The 23,558-nt window shown below is 41.7% G+C and overlaps 1 protein-coding gene across 3 annotated transcripts; it reads right to left on the bottom strand.

Annotated features, from left to right (window-relative positions):
• Positions 1-376: 376 nt before the first annotated feature.
• Positions 377-15,873, bottom strand: LOC124003454 (ETS domain-containing protein Elk-4-like). Of its 3 annotated transcripts, XR_006833224.1 has the most exons (7): positions 15,210-15,873; positions 4,444-4,658; positions 2,647-3,381; positions 2,232-2,480; positions 1,784-1,892; positions 1,441-1,566; positions 377-1,239 (listed from the first exon to the last, which is right to left on the bottom strand). XR_006833224.1 is itself a non-coding variant. In XM_046311723.1 (6 exons), the coding sequence occupies exons 2-6, from the start codon at positions 4,648-4,650 to the stop codon at positions 1,141-1,143; spliced, it is 1,410 nt and encodes a 469-aa protein (XP_046167679.1). In that variant the 5' UTR covers positions 4,651-4,658; positions 15,210-15,869; the 3' UTR covers positions 377-1,140. The 3 variants fall into 3 exon arrangements, 2 of the variants coding, with proteins under 2 accessions (XP_046167679.1, XP_046167678.1); XM_046311723.1 differs by lacking the exon at positions 1,784-1,892 and having other exon boundaries at positions 2,232-2,474; positions 15,210-15,869; XM_046311722.1 differs by lacking the exon at positions 1,784-1,892 and having other exon boundaries at positions 15,210-15,867.
• Between the last annotated feature and the right edge of the window lie 7,685 nt (positions 15,874-23,558).

Genomic DNA, 23,558 nt, shown 5'->3' with positions numbered 1-23,558 from the left:
AGCATACTTCCAAAGTTGTGGCAAAATGGCTTAAGGACAAAGTCAAGTTATTTGAGTGGCCATCAAAACCCTGACCTCAATCCCACAGAAAAATTGAGGGCAGAACTGAAAAAGCGTGTATGAGCAAGGAGGCCTACAAACCTGACTCAGTTACACCAGCTTTGTCAGGAGGAATGGGCCAAAATTCACCCAACTTATTGTGGAAAGCTTGTGGAAGGCTACCTGAAACATTTGACCCAAGTTAAACAATTTAAAGGCAATGCTACCAAATACTAATTAAGTGAATGTAAACTTCTGACCCACTGGGAATATGGTGAAAGAAACAAAAAGCAGAAATAAATCTCTTATTCTGACATTTCACATTCTTACAATAAAGTGGTGATCCTAACTGACCTAAGACAGAATTTGTGCTACGATTAAATGTCAGGAATTGTGAAACTTAGTTCAAATGTATTTGGCTAAGGTATGTAAACTTCTGACTTCAACTGTATATACTGGCATGTAGAAGAGGGGATTGACAGTTAAGGGAAAAGTAGAGTTGGTGTTGGCAAGCATTTTCCATCTAAGAGAGCCGGTGAGGAGAAACATTAAGGTTAGCTGGTTAAAACACGTTAAAAACATAACTAATAACTGGGAAATTATCCATTAAAAAACATCTAAAAACTGAGTTGGGAATTGACAACACACCATCAAACCGTTTGTTGTGAAAGTGTGAAGTTCCACAAAAAGAATAGAAGGAAACTATGAAGGTTCAAATAGAAAGAAAAAGGTCTGTAATCCCTTTGATCTCAGAGCGGAGACACAATTGGCTCTTCAGGTAAAGTGATGCACATTTCTGACTGGTCAGCATCAAATCACTAGTCTTTGCAGCACCGGTTACCATGGCAATTCCTAAAAATACTTCTTTTGAAGAGGTGTCAATGGAGACCTGAAGATGGCAAGTTAAAAGAACAGGAAGTGTTCAAGGAATCAAGATGTGTGCGTGTTGGAAACCTCTAACCGTCTCAGTCCCTCCTGGCAGTGGATGGTCCTCATTTATCCAAATCATCAACCCCCCTGTGTCTGTTTGGGAGTGTGCGGGTAGAGCAGAAGTAGGGCCTCTGCGTCTGGGGGCTCCACAGGTTCCAAGGGTAAGGTCACTTATGTCTTATGGGAGTCTGGAGTGAGGGGTCCGGGGGTGTTGGTCCCATCCAGACTGTGTGTGGGGATATGGAAATGAGGGGTGAGCACTGAGGGGAACTGGAAGAGAACACAAGAGAACAACTTCAATGGGTCATATAGAGCAGAATTTGGGTCAAAATAGAAGATACAGTATAGAGCAGAGACAGAACAGGCTCGAGCAGGAACCAATGAGGACAGAAAGCGTGATGAGAGAAAGACACTGAAGTGCAGAAAGGGATGAGCGAGGATTGCGATGAGAGGGGGGGGGTGTGTTCTGACCTGGAACAGGGTGTGTGCTCCCTGCTGGCGGCGGGTGGCAGGGCTGAGGGGAGCCACTGGACTGAGCGTGCTCCAGAAGTGGATGTTAGACAGCAGTGGACTGGGGGTCAGCAACAGAGTGGGCGTCTGTAAACACACACACACTAGTAGTTAGGAGAAAGACAGAAACAATGTTAGGAAAAAAACTTAAAACATACTCAAATTGCCATTTGGGAATATCTCAAAATTATCACCAGTTGGTACAAAAATATTCTCAACGCTGAAATTAGAGCTGTAAGTGATAGCATTTGAATTGAAAACAACATTCTCTTTTGTATCCATAATGGAGGTTTTGATTGTTTACCAGCAGCCCAAGGCAAAGCCAACCCAGATGAGAAGCTGGCCAGGGGCTGGCTCCAACGGAGCCATCTCATGACCGCAGTAGCATAGATGTTAACCCACAGAGGGAAAATCTGAGAGAATAATGAGACCATTGTCAGGTCCTGCTGATATAATCTAATATTATGATCACAACAGGAACATGTGGTCAAATGGCCAACATCCCATTGACAGGCCAAAGGAATGACAACAGCTGTTGTCTTGGCATATCAGTTCAGTCAGAGAGGAAGTGTGTTCAATAAAACTACAACACTGCTGCCATCTGCTGGGGAAAAACTATCAATGACGTTTGTTTACATGTCACCTCATCCCTAATCGTAAATGTATCTTCTCCTAATCAAGAATTCATCTTAAACAATACTGTGAGTGTGGAGTGTAAAGATTGTGGAAAAATGTGTGTGTGGGTGTCTCACCTGTAGCAGTGCTGGCGTGAGAGAGGCGGTGGGTAGTGAGGGGCTGTAGAGGTTCATAGGTGAAAGGTCAGAGGCAGTGACCACCAGTGTAGGAGTGGAAAGCTCCAGGACTTTTGGAGGCTTGCGGGCCTTGCCCCCTGTGATATGGCCACTCACACACACCGGAGACAAACTCATCTCCCTATTCCCTCCCTTGTCCCCGTTTCCTCCACATACCTCACCACTTGACACATGGCCAGAACTCTGCACCTGACAGAGAAAGGGAGAGAGAATGAGGAAGCACACAGTCAGTTGAATCACAGAAAGCAAAAACATGAATGCTAAATCCATCTTCGTGTTGAGTAATCTACATCTCAGTGGATTGGACAAAGATGGACTCCATGTCGCAGAAGGTGTGTGTGCACATTATTCTTACCGCCTGTATCTGAATCTCTGTCGGTTGGGAAGAGATGGACTCGATGTCACTGTCAATCACCAGCTCCTGGGTGGAGTCCGGCACCATGCTGGGGGAGGGACTCCGAGAGGGCATCTTTGATAAGCTGAAACTATGCAGGATTCGAAGATTCGAGGATTCCAAGGTCTTGGCTTGCTCAAACGCATACACAGCCTGAGGCAGGAGGGTGGAGTGTGTCCTCACTACATCATCTATGGGAGGCGGGACTTGGAGAGGGTACAATGGCGGATTGGATGTTTCTATAGTAACCTGAGGTGGTGGAGGGCTTCTCTTGGGAGGGGTGGTCCCAAACTTGATGACTGACGGCGATGGCATTGGCTGAGAGGGTGGGTCTTGGGCTCGGGTATTAGACTTCCTGTCGGCCATCTTGTCTCCGGGGTTCTCCATCTTGATGGACTTGAACAGCTGCCGTCCATTTTGCAGCGAGGTGAGGGTGAACGAGGTGTACAGACCAGAGTGGATGTAGTCATTACGGTTGGACGGTTTAGTACTGGACCCTCGTGTCGCTGTCACACCTTCACTCCTGTCCCCACCCTCATCATCTCTGGATGTGTTGTCCCCCCTCTCTGAGAGGGGCAGGCCACCCCCTACACCCCCCTCCCCATCGGGCCGAACAGAGGCATCCCCTTTCAGAATGTCTGGGTATGAGACAAAGCGGTACACAAACTTCTGCCCGTTCACCTTCTTAATGATGTTCTACAGGAGAAAACAAGGAGAGGGATGTTACATTGCGGAGAAAAAGTAGACAGCTGAACGAAAGACAGACAGACGCTCTCCTCCCTTTGACTGTCTTTTCTCCCTCTCTTACAAAAACAGCCCACAGAATAACGTCTGCGTGGGAATGTTCCATCCTTCCTGTCTGTGCCAAACAAACAGCCAATCAGGCCTGTCGTGCTCAGTCTTCAGCTAAACACAACTCACCACCCCACCCACTGACAGATGCAGGCTGTCTTTAGGCCAAACCACAGAGAGAGTGGGCAAGATACACAGCAACCGAGCAGTACTCTGAAGGACTGGTGCTGGGTGGTGACATGTCACAGGAGTGCTTAACCACAAAGAATTCCTTGCCCACAGCTCTACCCAGCCTAGCACTAAACTAAACCTAGGGCCCTATAAAATCTGCAATGCTGAGAACGCGGACGGAATCCAGACACTAAAATAGAATTCAACAGTATTCAAAAAAAAATACTGAACTTACAAGGAAATCAACTAAATGTATTGAACTAATAACTTCCTGAAGAGGCAACGCGGGAATGCCCGTCTGTGTGCATGTTTGTCTACCACTGTATAGCTGTTAGCGATGATGCTAATGATAACAGTCTACTGATAGGTGGAAAGGCATTCCCAAAAACCTTCTATTAAATGTTAACTACAAAGTAACCTATGCCTACATAGCAGAATTATTATTTGCATCAATCCAGTTGCGATTTATTTAGCAAACATATATGCGCTACAGAAACACTGCCAACCAAACAAGTCTCTTGCTGGTGTGTACTTGAATTAAAGGTATCTACACCCAAAAATGAAAATGTCTTAGTGGTCTCCTGATATGGTTTAAGCATCGTTGTAGATTTAAAACACCCAACATTGTTGTTTTTCTATTTAAAAAGTGTGATTGAGAAATCAGAAACCTGGACAAATCTGAAACTAAACGGAAAAATAAAACTGATTTTATAGGGCTCTATGAACCCTGGCCTCATTTTCTCAACTTGCCTCATCGATGGGCCCCTTGTCTATGCTAATGTGAGGTGTGTGTACCTTGTCATAGTAGTATCTCAGGGCTCTGCTAAGCTTGTCGTAGTTCATGTTGGGTTTGTTCTTCCTGGCGCCCCACAGCTTGGCCACCTCCTCCGCCTGCAGCAGCTTGAACTCGCCCTCCTCATTAGTCCAGCAGATCAGTTGATCATTGGTGGGGTCCAATAGGAGCTGGAGCAAGAACTGCCACAGGGTTACAGAGCTGTCCATGCTCCCCGCTACAGAGAAAAAGAGAGGGGATGAAGAAGACAGATCAGACACGCAGAGTGTCACCAACAGAGTTATCAAACTGTTGAACTGCGACTACTCATAGCCTGATAGAGACCCCGATTCAGAATCTGCAGCCTCAGTCAACAAGCCTAACATACCTGCCTTTTTCTGCACTCAATGCGAAAGCAAAAAATTATAATTGGCACCAATGCTATCAGACATCAATATAAGTGCCAGCATTTTCTAATCATCTAATAATAGGTTTCTGTTTGGAATTCAAGGTGATTTGAAGATCGGTGATTCAGCACAGCCTAGTGCCTTGGTCAGGCCTTTCATCTCAAACGTCCTTAAAACAGCGGTTTTTTTATTCAATCAGTCGTAACGACGACAAGCTGTTTTCTAAAAAACGTTTGGAGAAATGCTGTACACATTCCTTCATTTGCTCCAAGACCTCTCCATCACGGTTGACAACTCCACGATGTCCCCCTCCCAGAGTGCAAATAACCTTGGCGTGACCCTGGACAATAGCCTGTCGTTCTCTACAAACATCAATGCAGTGACTCACTCCTGCAGGTTCATGAGTTCGACTAACTCACACGAGGAGCAGAGCAGGTCCATTTCCAGGCTCTTTTCATCTCCCTACTAGACTACTGCAACTCGCTGTTGGCTGGGCTCCCTGCTTGTGCCATTAAACCCCTGCAACTTATCCAGAACACTGCAGCCCGCCTAGTGTTCCACCTTCTCAAGTTCTCCCATGTCAACCTGCTCCTCCACTGGTATCCAGTCGAAGCTCTCATCCACTACAAGACCTTGAACACTTGACGTGCCCCAGCCCACCGAAACATGTTTGACTTGTAGAGGTGCAGATGACACTTGGAGGACAGCAAAGGAGCAGGGAGCTTTGTGCTGTAGTCCTCAGCTGTGAACTTGGCAGTGAGCGAACACACAGGCTTTGAGAGGAGAGCTCTACTGTATCAATGTCATATATAGGAAGTAAGGGGGATGCTACTCCAGTCCAGGCCCATTAAATGGCAAGGTGGAGCCCACACCTATCCTGTCCCTTAAGATACCACAGGGATAGGGACAGGATTAGGGTTGTTTTCAAACTCAGGAACAGCATTAGATTTTCAAATGAAAAGTAATTGACAAGGAAAGCTCAAAACTGATTTAAATTGATTGATTGGGCCTATAAATGCTAAACAGGAAAATTATACTACATTAATCATAGATAGCCTAAAGAGTAACTATATATTTTTAAAACAATAAATCCATTTGTAACAGGCCTATCTGGCATCGATATGAGTCAGAAACAGTTATTCTTGTTTCATAATTGACAAAAAGAAGTCAGTCTTGCCTAAAACGGATCTTGGAACATCTGTGCGTCACAACGGGTCATTTTATTTATTTATTTAACCTTTATTTAACCAGTCAAGAACAAATTCTTATTTTCAATGACGGCCTAGGAACAGTGGGTTAACTGCCTGTTCGGGGGCAGAACAACAGATTTGTACCTTGGGGGTTTGAACTTGCAACCTTCTAGTCCAATGCTCTACTAGGCTACCCTGCCGCCCCAAATGAAGGTTGGGTTTTGATTTGACGATGTACACTTGCACATTAACATGGGGTGAGCAGTTGAGGTGATGGTGCTCGATCCAATAGCATAGACAGAGACAGGTCTACCCAGCAGAACGACTTTGTTTACATAAGACAACACACGTTGCATTGTTTTACTTCAGAAATACTGCACAAAACACCTTTAGATATAAAATTGCGCAACCAAAACATACTCTGCAAAAACGTTAAAATTACAAACTTCGTGAGTTTAAATTCTGGGAATTTTGAGGAAGTGAAATGTGCTTCTGCAGAATTGGTCAGGAAACACACCTCCAAGACTGAAATCTTGTTTTTCTAATGAGCAACAGAAATGCCCATGCCAATCAGTGGGTTGATTGGTTTTATAACATCATAGTAAGCTACAGTGCATTCGGAAGGTATTCAGACCCCTTAACTTTTCCTACATTTTGTTACATTACAGCCTTATTCTAAAATTGATTAAATATATATACATTTTTAAACTCAATCTACACACAATAATGAAAGTGAAGTTTTTTATTTTGTTGCAAATGTATAAAATAAAAAACTGATACCTTAATTAATTAAGTATTCAGACCCTATGAGACTCGAGATTGAACTTAGGTGCATCCTGTCTCCATTGTTCACCTTTGATGTTTCTAAAACTTGATTGGAGTCCACCTGTGTTAAATTAAATTGATTGGACATGATTTGGAAAGGCACGTCTATATAAGGTCCCACGGTTGATAGTAGAGGTCGACCGATTATGATTTTTCGATACAGATTATTGGAGGACCAAAAAAAGCCTAAAACGATTAAATCTGCAAATGTCATATATATATATATGACAATCACAACAGTACTGAATGAACACTTATTTTAACTTAATAAATCAATAAAATCCATTTAGTCTCAAATAATGAAACATGTTCAATTTGGTTTAAATAATGCAAAAACAAAGTATTGGAGAAGTTCCTTGCTCAGAACATGAGAACATATGAAAGCTGGTGGTTCCTTTTAACATGAGTCTTCAATATTTCCAGGTAAGAAGTTTTAGGTCGTAGTTATTATAGGACTATTTCTCTCTTTATCATTTGTATTTCATATACCTTTGACTATTGGATGTTCTAATAGGTACTTTAGTATTGCCAGCCTAATCTCGGGAGTTGAAAAGCTTGAAGTCATAAACAGCGCAATGCTTGAAGCATTGCGAAGAGCTGCTGGCAAACGCAGTAAAGTGGTGTTTGAATGAATGCTTACGAGCCTGCTGCTGCCTACCACCGCTCAATCAAATCAGACTTAATTATAATATAGTAAGTAACACACAGAAATACGAACCATAGGTCACTAATATGGTCAAATCCGGAATCTATTATTGTGGCATCCACAAGTCTAAATATTGCTGTTACATTGCACAACCTTCAATGTTATGTCATAATTACGTAAGATTCTGGCAAATTAGTTTTCAACGAGCCATGCGGCCCAAAATGTTGCATATACCCTGACACTGCGTGCAATGAACGCAAGAGAAGTGACAATTTCCCTAGTTTAATATTGCCTACTAACATGAATTTATCTTAACTAAATATGCAGGTTTAAAACAATATACGTCGGTGTTTTGATTTTAAGAAAGGCATTGATGTTTATGGTTAGGTACATTCGTGCCACGATTGCGCTTTTGTTAAATCCCCCATTTGGCGAAGTTGGCTGTCTTTGTTTGGAAGAAATGGTCTCCACGCAGTTCACAACGAGCTAGGCTGCCCAAACTGCTGCATATACCCTGACTCTGTTGCATAGAACACAAGAGAAGTGACAATTTCCCTAGTTAACTTCTTTAGGGGGTGTGGGGCGGTAACGTCCCACCTGGCCAACATCTAGTGAAATTGCAGAGCGCCAAATTCAAAAACAGAAATACTCATAAAAATTCATAAAACATACAAGTGTTGTACATCGGTTTAAAGATTAACTTCTTGTTAATCCAACCACAGTGTCAGATTTCAAAAAGGCTTTAACAGTAAAACGCATACCATGCGATTATCTGAGAGTAACCAGCAAAGTAGAGGAGTTACAAGTCAGAAATAGCGATAAAATTAATCACTTACCTTTGATGATCTTCATATATGGTTGCACTCACAAGACTCCCATTTACTCAATAAATGTTTGTTTTGTTCGATAAAGTCCCTCTTTTTATCCAAACACCTCTGCTTTGTTTGAAGCGTTTTGTTCATTAATCCACGGGCTCAAAGGCAGTCACAACAGGCAGACAAAAAAATCAGAAAAGTATCAGTAAAGTTCGTAGAAACATGTAGAAACATGTCAAAAGATGTTTATAATCAATCCTCGGGTTGTTTTTAGTCATAATAATGAATAATATTTCAACCGGACAAAAGCTTCGTCAATATAAAAGGAAAACAAGGCACGCTCTCGGTCGTGCACATGAAAAACCTCTGAGACACTGCATTGTCCACTCATTCAGAGTGGTCTGACTCCCTAATTTTTCAGAATACAAGCCTGAAACAATTTCTAAAGACTGTTGACATCTAGTGGAAGCCATAGGAAGTGCAAATCGAGTCCTACGTCAATGGAATCTGTATAGGCAGTAAATGGAAAACTAAAAACATTTTTAAAATCCCACTTCCTGGATGGATTTGTCTCAGGTTTTCGCCTGCCACTTCAGTTCTGTTGTACTCACAGACATTATTTTAACAGTTTTAGAAACTTTGGAGTGTTTTCTATTCAAATCTACTAATTATATGCATATCCTAGCTTCTGGCAGTTTACTTTGGGCACACTTTTCACCCGGAGGTGAAAATAGTGCCCCCTACCCTATTGAGGTTTAAATAAATTCATGTTAGCAGGCAATATTAACAAAATATGCAGGTTTAATAATATATACTTGTGTATTGATTTTAAGAAAGGCGTTGGATGTTTATGGTTAGGTACACATTGGTGCAACGACAGAGCTTTTTTCACGAATGCGCTTGTTAAATCACCCGTTTGGCGAAGTAGGCGGTGATTCAATGATAAATTAACAGGCACCACATCGATTATATGCAACGCAGGACAAGCTAGATAAACTACTAATATCATCAACCATGTGTAGTTAACTAGTGATTATGTTAAGATTCATTGTTTTTTATAAGATACGTTTAATGCTAGCTAGCACCTTACCATGGCTCTTTGCTGCACTCGCATAACAGGTAATCAGCCTGCCACGCAGTCTCCTCATGGAGTGCAATGTAATCGGCCATGATCGGTGTCCAAAAATGCAGATTACCGATTGTTATGAAAACTTGAAATCGGCCCTAATTAATTGGCCATTTCGATTAATAGGTCGACCTCTAGTTGATAGTACATGTCAAAGCAAAAACCAAGCCATGAGGTTGAAGGAAGTGTCCGTAGAGCTCCGAGACAGGATTGTGTCGAGGCACAGATCTGGGGAAGGGTACTAAATAATGTCTGCAGCATTGAAGGTCCCCAAGAACACAGAGGCCTCCATCATTCTTAAAGGGGGCAGTTTGGATCCACCAAGACTCTTCCTAAAGCTGGCCGCCCGTCCAACCTGTGCAATTCGGGTAAAAAGGGCCTTGGTCAGGGAGATGACCGAGAACCTGATGGTCACTCTGACACAGCTCCAGAGTTCCTCTGTGGGAGAACACCACTCCTCCAAATCAGGCTTTTATGGTAGAGTGGCCAGACAGATGCCACTCCTCAGTAAAAGGCATGACAGCCCACATGGAGTTTGCCAAAAGGCACCCAAAAGACTCTCAGACCAAGAGTAACAGAATCCTCAGGTCTGATGAAACCAAGACTGAACTATTTGGCCTGAATGCCAAGTGTCACATCTGGAGGAAACCAGGCACCAATCCCTACGGTGAAGCATGGTGGTGGCAGCATCATGCTGTGGCAATGTTTTTCAGTGGCAGGGACTGGGAGACGAGCCAGGATCGATGGAAAGATGAACAAAGCAAAGTACAAAGAGATCCTTGATGAAAACCTGCTCCAGAGCGCTCAGGACCTCCGACTGGGGCGAAGATTCACCTTCCAACAGGCCAACAACCCTAAGCACACAGGCAAGACAATGCAGGAGTGGCTTCGGGACAAGTCTCGGAATGTCCTTGAGTTGCCCAGCCAGAGCCCGGACTTGAATGTGATCTAACATCTCTGGAGAGACCTGAAAATAGCTGTGCAGCGATGCTCCTCATCCAACCTGACAGAGCAGAGAAGAAGAGAAACTCCACAAATATAGGTGTTGCAAGCTTGTAGCGCCATACCCAAGAAGACTAGAGGCTGTTGCCAATGGGGCTTTAACAAAGTACTGAGTAATCAGAAATGCTATCAGATCCCCAAATGAGTACATTTATAGTAGCAGTCTAAAGTTTGGGCACACCTACCCATTCAAGGGTTTTTCTTTATTTAAAAAAAAAATTCTACATTGTAGAATAATAGTGAAGACCTCAAAACTATGGAATACTGTAGTAACAAAAAAAAGTGTTAAATCAAAAGATATTTTAAATTTGAGATGATGTATGTACGTACATTTGAAGTCAGAGGTTTATGTACACCTTAGCCAAATACATTTAAAAAGTTTCACAATTTCTGACATTTAATCAAAGTAAAAATTCCCTGTCTTAGGTCAGTTGGGATCACCACTTTATTTTAATTATGTGAAATGTCAGAATAATGGAGAGAATGATTTATTTCACATTCAGTGGGTCAGAAGTTTACATACATTAAATTAGTATTTGGTAGCATTGCCATTAAATTGTTTAACTTGGGTCAAGCATTTCAGGTATCCTTCCACAAGCTTCCCACAATAAGTTGGGTGAATTTTGGCCCATTCCTCCTGACAGAGCTGGTGTAACTGAGTCAGGTTTGTTGGCCTCCTTGCTCGCACAAGCTTTTTCAGTTCTGACTACAAATGTTCTGTAGGATTGAGGTCAGGGCTTTTTGATGGCCAATCCAATACCTTGACTTCGTTGTCTTTAAGACATTTTGCCACAACTTTGGAAGTATGCTTGGTGTCATTGTCCATTTGGAAGACCAATTTGCGACCAAGCTTTATCTTCCTGACTGATGTTTTGAGATGTGGCTTCAATAAATCCACATAATTTTCCTACCTCGTGATGCCATCTATTTTGTGATGTGCACCAGTCCCTCCTGCAGCAAAGCACCCCCAAATCATGATGCTGCCACCCCCATGCTTCACGGTTGGGATGGTGTTTTTCGGCTTGCTAGCCTCCCCTTTTTTTCTCCAAACATAATGATGGACATTATGGCCAAACAAGTATATTTTTATTTCATCAGACCAGAGGACATTTCTCCAAAAAGTACAATCTTTGTCCCCATGTGCAGTTGCAAACCGTAGTCCGGTTTTGGAGCAGTGGCTTTGTTCTTGCTGAGCGGCCTCGGTGCATCCGAACATCACACCTGCAGGACAGATACAGGATGGCAACAACAACCGCCCGAGTTACACCAGGAATGCACAATCCATCCATCAGTGCTCAGACTGTCCGCAATAGGCCGAGAGAGACTGGACTGAGAGAATGTAGGCCTGTTGTAAGGCAGATCCTCACCAGATATCACCGGCAACAACGTCACCTATGGGCACAAACCCACCGTTGCTGGACCAGACAGGGCTGGCAAAAAGTGCTCTTCACTGACGAGTCACGGTTTTATCTCACCAGGGGTAATGGTCGGATTCACATTTATTGTCGAAGGAATGAGCGTTACACCGAGGCCTGTACTCTAGAGCGGGATCGATTTGGAGGTTGAGGGTCCGTTATGGTCTGGGGCGGTGTGTCACAGCATCATCAGACTGAGCTTGTTGTCATTGCAGGCAATCTCAACACTGTGCGTTACAGGAAAGACCTCCTCCTTCCTCATGTGGTACTCTTCCTGCCGGCTCATCCTGACATGGCCCTCCAGCATGACAATGTCACCAGCCATACTGCTTGTTCTGTGCGTGATTTCCTGCAAGAAAGGAATGTCAGTGTTCTGCCATGGCCAGCGAAGAGCCTAGATCTCAATCCCATTGAGCACGTCTGGGACCTGTTGGATCGGAGGGTGAGGGCTAGGGCCATTCCCTTGCAGGTGCCTCGGTGGAAGAGTGGGGTAACATCTTACAGAAAAACTGGCAAATCTGGTGCAGTCCATGAGGAGGAGATGCACTGCCGTACTTAATGCGGCACACCAGATACTGGCGACCACACCAGATACTGGCGACCACACCAGATACTGGCGACCACACCAGATACTGGCGACCACACCAGATACTGGCGACCACACCAGATACTGAATGTTACTTTTGGTTTTGACCCCCCCTTGTTCAGGGACACAATTTCTGTTAGTCACGTCTGTGGAACTTGTTCAGTTTATGTCTCAGTTGTTGAATCTTATGTTCATACAAATATTTACACCTTAGGTTTGCGGAAAATAAACGCAGTTGACAGTGGGAGGACGTTTCTTTTTTTGTTGAGTTTAGCATTAGTTCCTTTCACCTCTATAGTGGCATCCAGATTAAGCAAGGCCCAGCTCCACTTGTTTAACAAGCAGCACCTCATTTTCACCCCCCCCCCCACCTTTTCTCATCGGATCTACACGAATCATGAAGGTCACCTATTTTGGATTCAAAATGGCGAATTTTGTCAAAGGATGACTAGTTTGTAACCCAGCAAAATACTATGCCATTAAAGCTCAAACTACGCTAAACAGCACTATCACAATATCCATGTATTCTTGGCGGCATAAGAGTGGACATTATGGGCATAGTTTTAGTTTGACTGTTTATTGGCCTAACATGCTGACCACACCACTCGCGTTGCAAAATAAAATGTACACATACATGTTATTCAATCATTGCCCACAAACTCCTCGTGAGCGTCTGCATGCCCAGGCCCTGAAACAGAAATTGCTTATATTTGTGATGCTCAACGCGCTGCATATCAGGCCTCTCCCATCTCGTCATTGGTTTTTAGGAGCATAAACCCACGTGGGTGATTGAAAGATGAACTTAGGTCCACACTCCGGTAGGTTGTAGTAATGCTGTAAAGTTGGTTGCCAACCGCCTTATAAAGTCCAAAGAAGAAAAGCGCCTTAAGGAAGGAGAGATGACGAGAAACACATTTGGTTTACCGTTTTATATGTGGATTAATTGTCGGAGTTAAGGACCTTGTGCATTTCAGGTAAAATAACAACACAATGTTTACTTGGGCTCCAGAGTGGCGCAGCGGTCTAATGCACTGCATCTCAGTGCAAGAGGCATCACTACAGTCCCTGGTTCGAATCGAGGCTGAATCACATCTGGCCGTGATTGGGAGTCCCATAGGGCAGCGCACAATTGGCCCAGCATCGTCCGGGTTTGGCCGTCATTGTAAATAAGAATTTGTTCTTAACTGACTTGGCTAGTTAAATAAAGGTTAAATAAAAATACAAAAATTATATACCAGGACAAATTAGTTAGCAACAGCAAGCTAGGTAAATTGCCATACATGTGTAATGCTTTTTGACCTGTCCCCAAATTAATACAATTGGTTCTGAGTTTGTTTTGATATTTCTACCTGTGTCATGATTGCTTCCGGTGTGGGTGAACAAAATCAACATTCACGCGCGTCCAGTTCGGTCAGCATGTGGAACGAACTGCAAACATCACTGAAGCTGGAGACTCATATCTCCCTCACTAGCTTTAAGCACCAGCTGTCAGAGCAGCTCACAGATCACTGCACCTGTACATAGCCCATCTGTAAACAGCCCATCTATCTACCTCATCCCCATGCAGTATTTATTAATCTTGCTCCTTTGCACCCCAGTATCTCTACTTGCACATTCATCTTCTGCACATCTACTATTCCAGTGTTTAATTTCCATATTGTAATTACTTCACCACCATGGCCTATTTATTTCCTTATCTCCCTTATCTTACCTCATTTGCACTCACTGTATATAGACTTTTGTTTTATTTTTTTATACTGTATTATTGACTGTAGGTTTTGTTTATTCCATGTGTAACTCTGTTGTTGTATGTGTCGAATCGCTGTGCTTTATCTTGGTCAGGTCGCAGTTGCAAATGAGAACTTGTTCTCAACTAGCCTACCTGGTTAAATATGTTTATTTTTATTTTAAATGTGTCATAAATACCAAAAAGCCTCTTACATCAGAACTGATAATGAGTATACATTTGTTGCACTCTGCATATATATTATTTTTATCCAAGCAAGCAGGCCAGATCAGGTTGTGTAATGAACACTACCTACAGTGTGTGTGTGTGTGTGTGTGTGTGTGTGTGTGTGTGTGTGTGTGTGTGTGTGTGTGTGTGTGTGTGTGTGTGTGTGTGTGTGTGTGTGTGTGTGTGTGTGTGTGTGTGTGTGTGTGTGTGTGTGTAAGAGGCTTAGATGAAAAGTAAATCTGCCCTGACTCATCTATCCCTGACACACCCCCACTCACAATCCGTCTCATTCTCACGGTGTAAAACGGTACAGACTGGCTCACAGTGAGGCCACCAAGGGACACAAGATTATAGATATGATTAGAGCGTTTCTGATTATGTAACGAGGACGAAACAGCACTCAGCTAGGACCCACAGAGCAAAGAGCACAGACAGTGATGTCACTTGTAATATATGTTGCAGTAAAGTTGTCGTTTGGCCACCCAAACAATATCATAATATTATATAACAAAAATCACAAAGATATGGTGTAAAAATGTGATGCATAGTTAGCAGTTAGAAAAAAGTAATGTCAACAACTAACAGTTGGCTAGCTTTAAATCACAGACTCTGTGAAATGGCCATGTTGTAACGTTAGCTAACAGTTAACGCTAGCTGCACGAAATCAACCACTTGTTAGCTTGCCAAATGCTGATATTTTGGCTAGCTATGCATTTACCTAGATTGCAGCTAGTGCAATTACTTATATCATTAATTTCCCTACGTTGTCACATATCTTACAGTTTAGAGTAACTCGCTATCTAGGTTAACTGCAGTAGCTTACCTTACTAGTCGAGCTCGTTGAAAATTTGAGACACCCAGAAGTGTCGATACAACTCCCAAAACATGACAGAAAATGAGCTTGCTAGCTGAGTAGCAAATGGCTATCTAGTACGCCCTTTAAGTGAAAACTATAAAATTGCCATATACATTTTTGGAAGGGAAAAATGTGTGCTAATCTTTAAGAACAGGAAATTAAACGCATGCTGAGATCACTTCCCCTTGTTTGCGTTCCATAAGCGGGTTGTTTTCTGTCCCCGCTGTGGTTTTGAAGTGTCGTCGCGCCAACCACTTTTACTTTCAGCTACATTTGTCTCGACAAAAATGTTTACAACGATGCTTCACTTTTGCTGTTGGCCGAAAAACACGTTACATTATAATCTAATATCACAAGTTACATTGTAACAGGCAAGTTTGCAAAGACTTGACTGTTGTTGTCATGCCTCTGCTATGCTCGTCGCGAGAAACATTCGCGCGTGGGAGGCATGGTGAGAAATATTGCGGCAACAGCTTCTTCTTCTTCTTTGTGTGAATTTCCGGGAGACTATATGCTGTGTTGCTTATTGTTGCATTCGCAGGTCGGAGTGCGGATTGCACGTTTAGGTCCCCCCCAAAAGGGAAATGGGAAATCTTTAAATTGCACCTCCATCTAACCCTTACAAGCATTTCCTAGATTCTCACCAAACTGCAGATGTCACAAACAACAGGAATAGTATTTTTCATTTGATCTACCTCTACACTCAACACTAGCCTGATCACCCTGTTGAACAGCGCCCTGTTCCAGTGAGAAAGCACGCCACAGTTTGATCCCGAGCTCAACAAGACAGACAGGGTATGCTCAGTCTCTCAATTGCCACTGGGTCTACATCTCACCAAACTGCAGGTGTCACAAACACGAGACATAGTTTCTTCATTTGATCTACCTCTACACTCAACACTACTGATCACCCCGTTGAACGGCATCCTGTTCCAGTGAGCAAAGCATGCCACAAATTGAGCCCCAAGCCAAGTGATGTGAAGCGCTCGCTTCCTCTGGGCGAGGATGCACAAAATAATCTAAACAATTCCACTTCTTAAAACTTTCACAGATTTCACCAGTCCCAGTTTGTTCTTTAACCAGCTTGACACAACATATGGGTTGGGCAAAATGCAGGAATCCACTCTTTACAAAAATCTCACTTCCACTGGTCCAACATCTTCTCCGGTAGGATTCACAGGGAAAATATTGGAAGTCTCTACCACACCTGTCGCCACAGGTAGGCCCACTTCATCCTGGTCTGGCTCAACCTCAGAGCTCTCACCACTGCCGACCGACTCCATTTCGAGATCCTCAAGGTTCTCAAGAGAGCATGAAGAACTAAAGGTAAGTTTAAATGGTTTGTATTCAGGAGACAAAAGTACATACTCAGGAGTCGAAGGTGTGTACTCAGCAGACCAAGGTCTGAACTTAGCTTCATTCTTACGCTATTGTGTCATCGCATCTCTTCCAGAAAAACCTTTACATTTTCTAGCTAGCTAGTTATGGCTCCATGCATTTGATTTCGTCAAATTTTACCCATATCTAGCTAACTATCTGGTTGTCTTCAGAGAAAGCTATGAACGAGACTACAGACACAAACTCACTTCCCTTGCAGCAACCGGGTGTGCCCAAATTAGCGCTGAAGGCTATTCGTTTTTTTATGGGGTTTTTTTCTTCGTTTTTTTAACACAAGTTGTACATTTCTGTTGTGTCATTTATTTAATAATTGTGCATTCACAACAACATTTGTAATTTCGTAAATACAAATTGTTGATACAAAATATATTCCTTTTGATTTAGAAAGTGAAAGCAGCTCTGGATATTCTTTTATGCACAAAACAAATGGATAACAATCACAAGCCTTCTAGTGACCTCCGTTTAATGATATTTCCCAGTTCAAAATGTGAATGCACCCAACTCGTATTTACAACTTAACAACTGGTAATTACCACTTTCCCACTTGGTTATGAACAAAGCATAAAAAAACGCTGATTTATTTCAGCCTTTCAGGTGTCCCCGTTATCCAGAAACACGAATCCAGGTAGGAGCCACATGTTCTGTTATAAAATAATAGGTTATAATAGGCTCTTTTCTGTTTGATAAGTGAATCCGACATGTAAAATGTGTTTATGCTTACATATGCTTTTGACAGTACACAGTACAAAGTAAAAACATTCCCTAACCAGAAACCGTGGATTGATGGCAGCATTCGCGTGAAACTGAAAGCGCGAACCACTGCTTTTAATCAGGGCAAGGTGTCTGGCAACATGACTGAATACAAACAGTGCAGCTATTCCCTCCGTAAGGCTATTAAACAAGCTAAGCGTCAGTACAGAGACAAAGTGGAATCTCAATTCAATGGCTCAGACACAAGAGGCATGTGGCAGGGTCTACAGTCAATCACGGACTACAAGATGAAATCCAGCCCAGTCACGGACCAGGATGTCTTGCTCCCAGGCAGACTAAATAACTTTTTTGCCCGCTTTGAGGACAATACAGTGCCACTGACACGGCCTGCAACGGAAACATGCGGTCTCTCCTTCACTGCAGCCGAGGTGAGTAAGACATTTAAACGTGTTAACCCTCGCAAGGCTGCAGGCCCAGACGGCATCCCCAGCCGCGCCCTCAGAGCATGCGCAGACCAGCTGGCTGGTGTGGTAGGCTTGATTACCAACAACGACGAGACGGCCTACAGGGAGGAGGTGAGGGCCCTCGGAGTGTGGTGTCAGGAAAATAACCTCACACTCAACGTCAACAAAACTAAGGAGATGATTGTGGACTTCAGGAAACAGCAGAGGGAACACCCCCCTATCCACATCGATGGAACAGTAGTGGAGAGGGTAGCTAGTTTTAAGTTCCTCGGCATACACATCACAGACAAACTGAATTGGTCCACTCACACTGACAGCGTCGTGAAGAAGGCGCAGCAGCGCCTATTCAACCTCAGGAGGCTGAAGAAATTCGGCTTGCCACCAAAAGCACTCACAAACTTCTACAGATGCACAATCGAGAGCATCCTGGCGGGCTGTATCACCGCCTGGTACGGCAACTGCTCCGCCCTCAACCGTAAGGCTCTCCAGAGGGTAGTGAGGACTGCACAACGCATCACCTGGGGCAAACTACCTGCCCTCCAGGACACCTACACCACCCGTTGTTACAGGAAGGCCATAAAGATCATCAAGGACATCAACCACCCGAACCACTGCCTGTTCACCCCGCTATCATCCAGAAGGCGAGGTCAGTACAGGTGCATCAAAGCTGGGACCGAGAGACTGAAAAACAGCTTCTATCTCAAGGCCATCAGACTGTTAAACAGCCACCACTAACACTGAGTAGCTGCTGCCAACACACTGTCATTGACACTGACCCAACTCCAGCCATTTTAATAATGGGAATTGATGGGAAATGATATAAATATATCACTAGCCACTTTAAACAATGCTACCTTATATAATGTTACTTACCCTACATTATTAATCTCATATGCATATGTATATACTGTACTCTACATCATCGACTGCATCCTTATGTAACACATGTATCACTAGCCACTTTAACTATGTCACTTTGTTTACTTTGTCTACACACTCATCTCATATGTATATACTGTACTCGATACCATCTACTGTATGCTGCTCTGTACCATCACTCATTCATATATCCTTATGTACATGTTCCTTATCCCCTTACACTGTGTATAAGACAGTAGTTTTGGAATTGTTAGTTAGATTACTTGTTGGTTATCACTGCATTGTCGGAACTAGAAGCACAAGCATTTCGCTACACTCGCATTAACATCTGCTAACCATGTGTATGTGACAAATAAAATTTGATTTGATTTGATGTTCAGAGCAGTACTAAAAGGTCAGAGGTCAAACTAAATTCAGGACAACCTGCTCAACAAATACCCCATCTGACCATAGTGTGACAGCCTGGCACCAAATATTGATTTTATCGATCATCAGGTTTTCAAATGGGGAAGGAATGTATCCAATGTACTCAGTGTCTACTGTCCAGAGATGGATTGTATGCTGCCCCAGGAAAAGAAAAAGCTTTTTCTGTACCGTGGAGGTATCTGGGGTGTGGTATTCGCATGTCTAACTCATACCTCTATTGATCAGATGCTTAAGTGGCTGTGGTGAACTTAAATTCAGCTACGTCCATGTCGTGGATATGTTTCATTATCACGAACTAGCCCCAAACAAAGTATACGGTCATAACAAGCATAATGTATGTAAAGGGAACTTGTATGAGACACATTAATATAGGCTAGTAGGTATATTATACCAAAACGGTGTAATTAATGTAATACTTTAGTGATGTTATGTTATTTTAGCTAAGTCTGCGAGAGTGTGTTACCTGTGCAGTTCACAGTATTAAAGGCACTAGATGAAGAATTATTAATAGAATAGTCATGCCAGATTGGAATTGCTGCATGACTGTACCCACGGATATTTACCAGATCAACAAAAAATACTAGTTTACTATAGAATACTACAGTACCTACTGTAGAATTCTTTAGTAAACTGTAGAATCCTATACTCTACACTGTAGTATCCCTCGATCGTGTAGTGCTTACTGTAGGCTTTTGTAGTATACTGTAGAAAACTTTACTACACACTACTATCCATTGATCAAGTGTAATACTTACTTGAGAATCTTCTAGTATACTATGGTAGAAAGAATATACAACAAATAAAATAAAAAACATAAATATACTAACAAGAGTACATAAACCTAACAGACAGGGGTATTACATATCAAGATTTATTTTCAATTTGTTAAATACTTTTATGGTGCGTATTGCTTTTTTGTTTTTACATGTACTGATCATTTCAAAATAATATTTACATTCTATCTTAAATAATGTGAAGATGGGTTTGTTCTTTGCCCACTTCATTTTACAAAGAATCTTCCATGAAATATAAGCAAATGAACAATGAAAGTTAAATCAGGGTCCATATCATTTGGTTCAAAATAAAACATAATATCAGAGTCTTTCAAATTAACATTAATAGTTGTCTCTTTTAAAATAAAATCTAACTCACACCAAAATCTTCTGCCATAAGAGCAGTCCCAAAATAAATGATCAAGAGTCTCTGGGTCACAATCACAAAATACACATTTGTTATCAATAGCTATTTTAAATCTGTGTATAATAAAGGTCTTTACAGGGTTGATTCTATGAATGAGTTTGTATGATACTTCTTTCACCTTATTAGATATACAATATTTACCAGACAACAAAATGACTTTGTTCCAGTTCACTTGTCCTAGGGCTGCAGTCCAGTACATTTTAGCAGAGGGAATAGTAACATATTGACATAGTTTCCTTATATACATGTTATTACATTTATAGTTTAAAATGTCAATTCCTTCTAATTGTTTTGAGGCTACAAAATCCTCAACAGTTGCACTTGGAGTATTGTTATATTCTCCTAAAAGAAGAATAGCACTTTTAGGGACAGCTCTAACAACAATTTGATACTCCTTGGGAGTGAATGTAACATTGTGTGTTCTAATAAATTCTGTATAATCATATAATTGTCCATCACTATTCAGTAATTGATTAACCCAAATAATGTTGTTGTCAAACCAGTTCTGGAAAAACAAAGACTTGTTTTTGTATTTTATGTCTTTATTATTCCAGATTGTATACCTACGAGGGGGGAAATTGTGTTTGTACATGAGGTTCCAAGTTAGAAGTATGTGTTTCTGAAAGTTTGCAAGCTTAATAGGTATTTTACCCACATCAACGTTGCATTTGAGTAAGAATTCTAGACCACCAATTTGTTGGAATATTAAATTAGGGATGATATTCCAGATGCAATCCTTATATCTTAAATAGTTTTGTATCCATTTAATCTTACATATTATATTAGAGGTTTTAAAATCCAGAGTATTCAACCCTCCCTCACCTTGGGTGCTACATATTACCGCTTGTCTTAAATAATGAGGTTTATTCCTCCATATGAAGTTAAATAATTTAGTATCAACCATTTGAGTTACTGACAGAGGAGCATCCAAGGCAAGGGAGGTATAAACTCATCTGGACCTTCAGATTGTGATAAAAGTACACGTCCAGATAAAGACAGATCTCTTAATAACCAGGAGTTAAATCTCTTTCCAATTTTCTCTACAATAAGAGATCAATTTAAGTTGGCCCTTTCTCTCTGATCTTTGCTAACTGTAATACCAAGATATGTGACCACATCTTTTACAGGGATATTACATACTGAGTTTAAGTCACATCTTTTCAATGCAAATAATTCACATTTCCTAATATTCAGAGATAAACCTGATACATGTGTGAAGGCATTAATACACTCAATAACTTTCTTGACTTCATTATGATATTTCAAAAAAATGGTGGTGTCGTCAGCCAATTGTGAACATTTTATCACTTTGTCTTGTATCTGAATACTCCTAAAAACGATCCTTATTTATATGAAGTGTGACCAATAAAAATAAGAAAGGAGAAATTGGGCATCCTTGTTTAATTCCACGTCTAATGTCGAGTCTTTGTGAAGTTCCATGGGATAATTTAACAGAGCTGTTACTATTATTGTTTAGGGTCTTAATTACACTTTGAAAATATTGACCAAAGCCAAAAAAATCGAAGTCTCTAAAAGAAAATAATGTTCAACTGTATCAAATGCCTTGTAAAAGTCTACAAATAAAATAAAGCTATCTTCCATGATGTGCTCATTGTAGTCTATCAAGTCCAATACAGGTTTAATATTATTACATATATGTCTGCCCTTCATAAAACCAGACTGGGTTTCATCAATGCTTTGGTCAAGACCTTTTTTAAGTCTTTCTGCAAAGATGGATGCAAGTGGCTTTCCATCATTGTTCATTAATGTGATTGGTCTCACATTAATGTGATTGTTTTGTTTGGGTATTACAGAAATTAGGTCCTGTGTCATAGAAACAGGCAGGACCCCTAAATCAACTGCCTCCTTAAAAACATTAAACATAAATTCAATAATATCCTCTTGAAAATATTTATAGAATTCACTGATAATGCCATAATTCCCTGGAGATTTGTTCTCTTTTAACTTGCTGATACATTCTTTTATTTCATTAATATAAATAATTTCATCACAGGAAGTCTTCATCTATGAATTTAACACAGTCTTTGACAGAGTCTAGAAAGGCAGATATGTCACTAGTAGGACAGGCATTACTGGAATAAAGGTAACCATAGAATTCTGAAACATACTTTGAAATATCTTTGGGGTTTTCATTTTCTTTGCCATCTATATTGAGCTTATGAATAGATGTAAATTCAGAATGCTTTCTTTCTAAATTGTAAAAGTATTTTGTATTTTTTTTACCTTCCTCCAACCATCTCCTTCTTGATCTTACAAATGCCCCTTTTGCTCTCTCTCTTGACTCCCTTGTAACCAGTGTGAAATTGCTAGCTAGTTAGCTGGGTGCGTGCTAATAGCGCTACAATCGGTGACGTCACTCGCTCTGAGACTTGAAGTTGTTGCTTTTGTGAAGAGACAGGTAGGGGCGAGGAGTTGAACGGAAGCAACACTGTTACACTCTGAACACCTGTGTGTAACGGAAGAAGGCCACCAGAAACGTGTTGTCACTGACAGATAGTGTCAGCTGCAACTGTGATAAATCTTGTTAAAAAAGTAAGTGTATATTTTGCATTTTTGAAATTATTTTGATGTAATATGAAAGTAAAGGGCTCTATGTTTGTAGAACCATATCGCCATTGAGAATCAATTCACATTTAGATTAAGAATTTGGCTGTTTTCGCTGCCAGAGCCAGTCTCCCTCTGAAAATAACATACACTACATAACCAAAAGTATGTGGACACCTGCTTGTATCATTCCAAAATCATGGACACAAATTTGGAGTTGGTCTGCCCATTGCTGCTATAACTGCCTCCAGTCAAGTTCTTCCACAACAATCTCGACAAACCATCGCCGTATGGACCTCGCTTTGTGCACAGCGTCATTGTCATGCTGAAACAGGAAAGGGCCTTCCCCAAACTGTTGCCACAAAGTTGAAAGGACAGAATCATCTAGAATGTAATTTTATGCGGTAGTGTTAAGATTTCTTTTCACTGGAACTAAGGGGCCTGAATCATGAAAAACAGCCCCAGACCATTATTCCTCCTCCACCAAACTTTACAGTTGGCACTATGCATTTGGACAGGTAGCATTCTCCCGGCATCCGCCAAACCCAGATTCGCCCGTCGGACTGCGAGAGGGAAAAGTGAGATTCATCACTCCAGGGAACTTGTTTCCACTGAGTCCAATGGCAACGAGCTTTACACCACTCCAGCCAAACGCTTGGCATTGCGCATGGTG

Source organism: Oncorhynchus gorbuscha, linkage group LG18 (assembly GCF_021184085.1).
Source record: "Oncorhynchus gorbuscha isolate QuinsamMale2020 ecotype Even-year linkage group LG18, OgorEven_v1.0, whole genome shotgun sequence".
Taxonomy (NCBI): Eukaryota; Metazoa; Chordata; class Actinopteri; order Salmoniformes; family Salmonidae; genus Oncorhynchus; species Oncorhynchus gorbuscha.
This window is presented reverse-complemented; position numbering and strand designations above follow the sequence as displayed.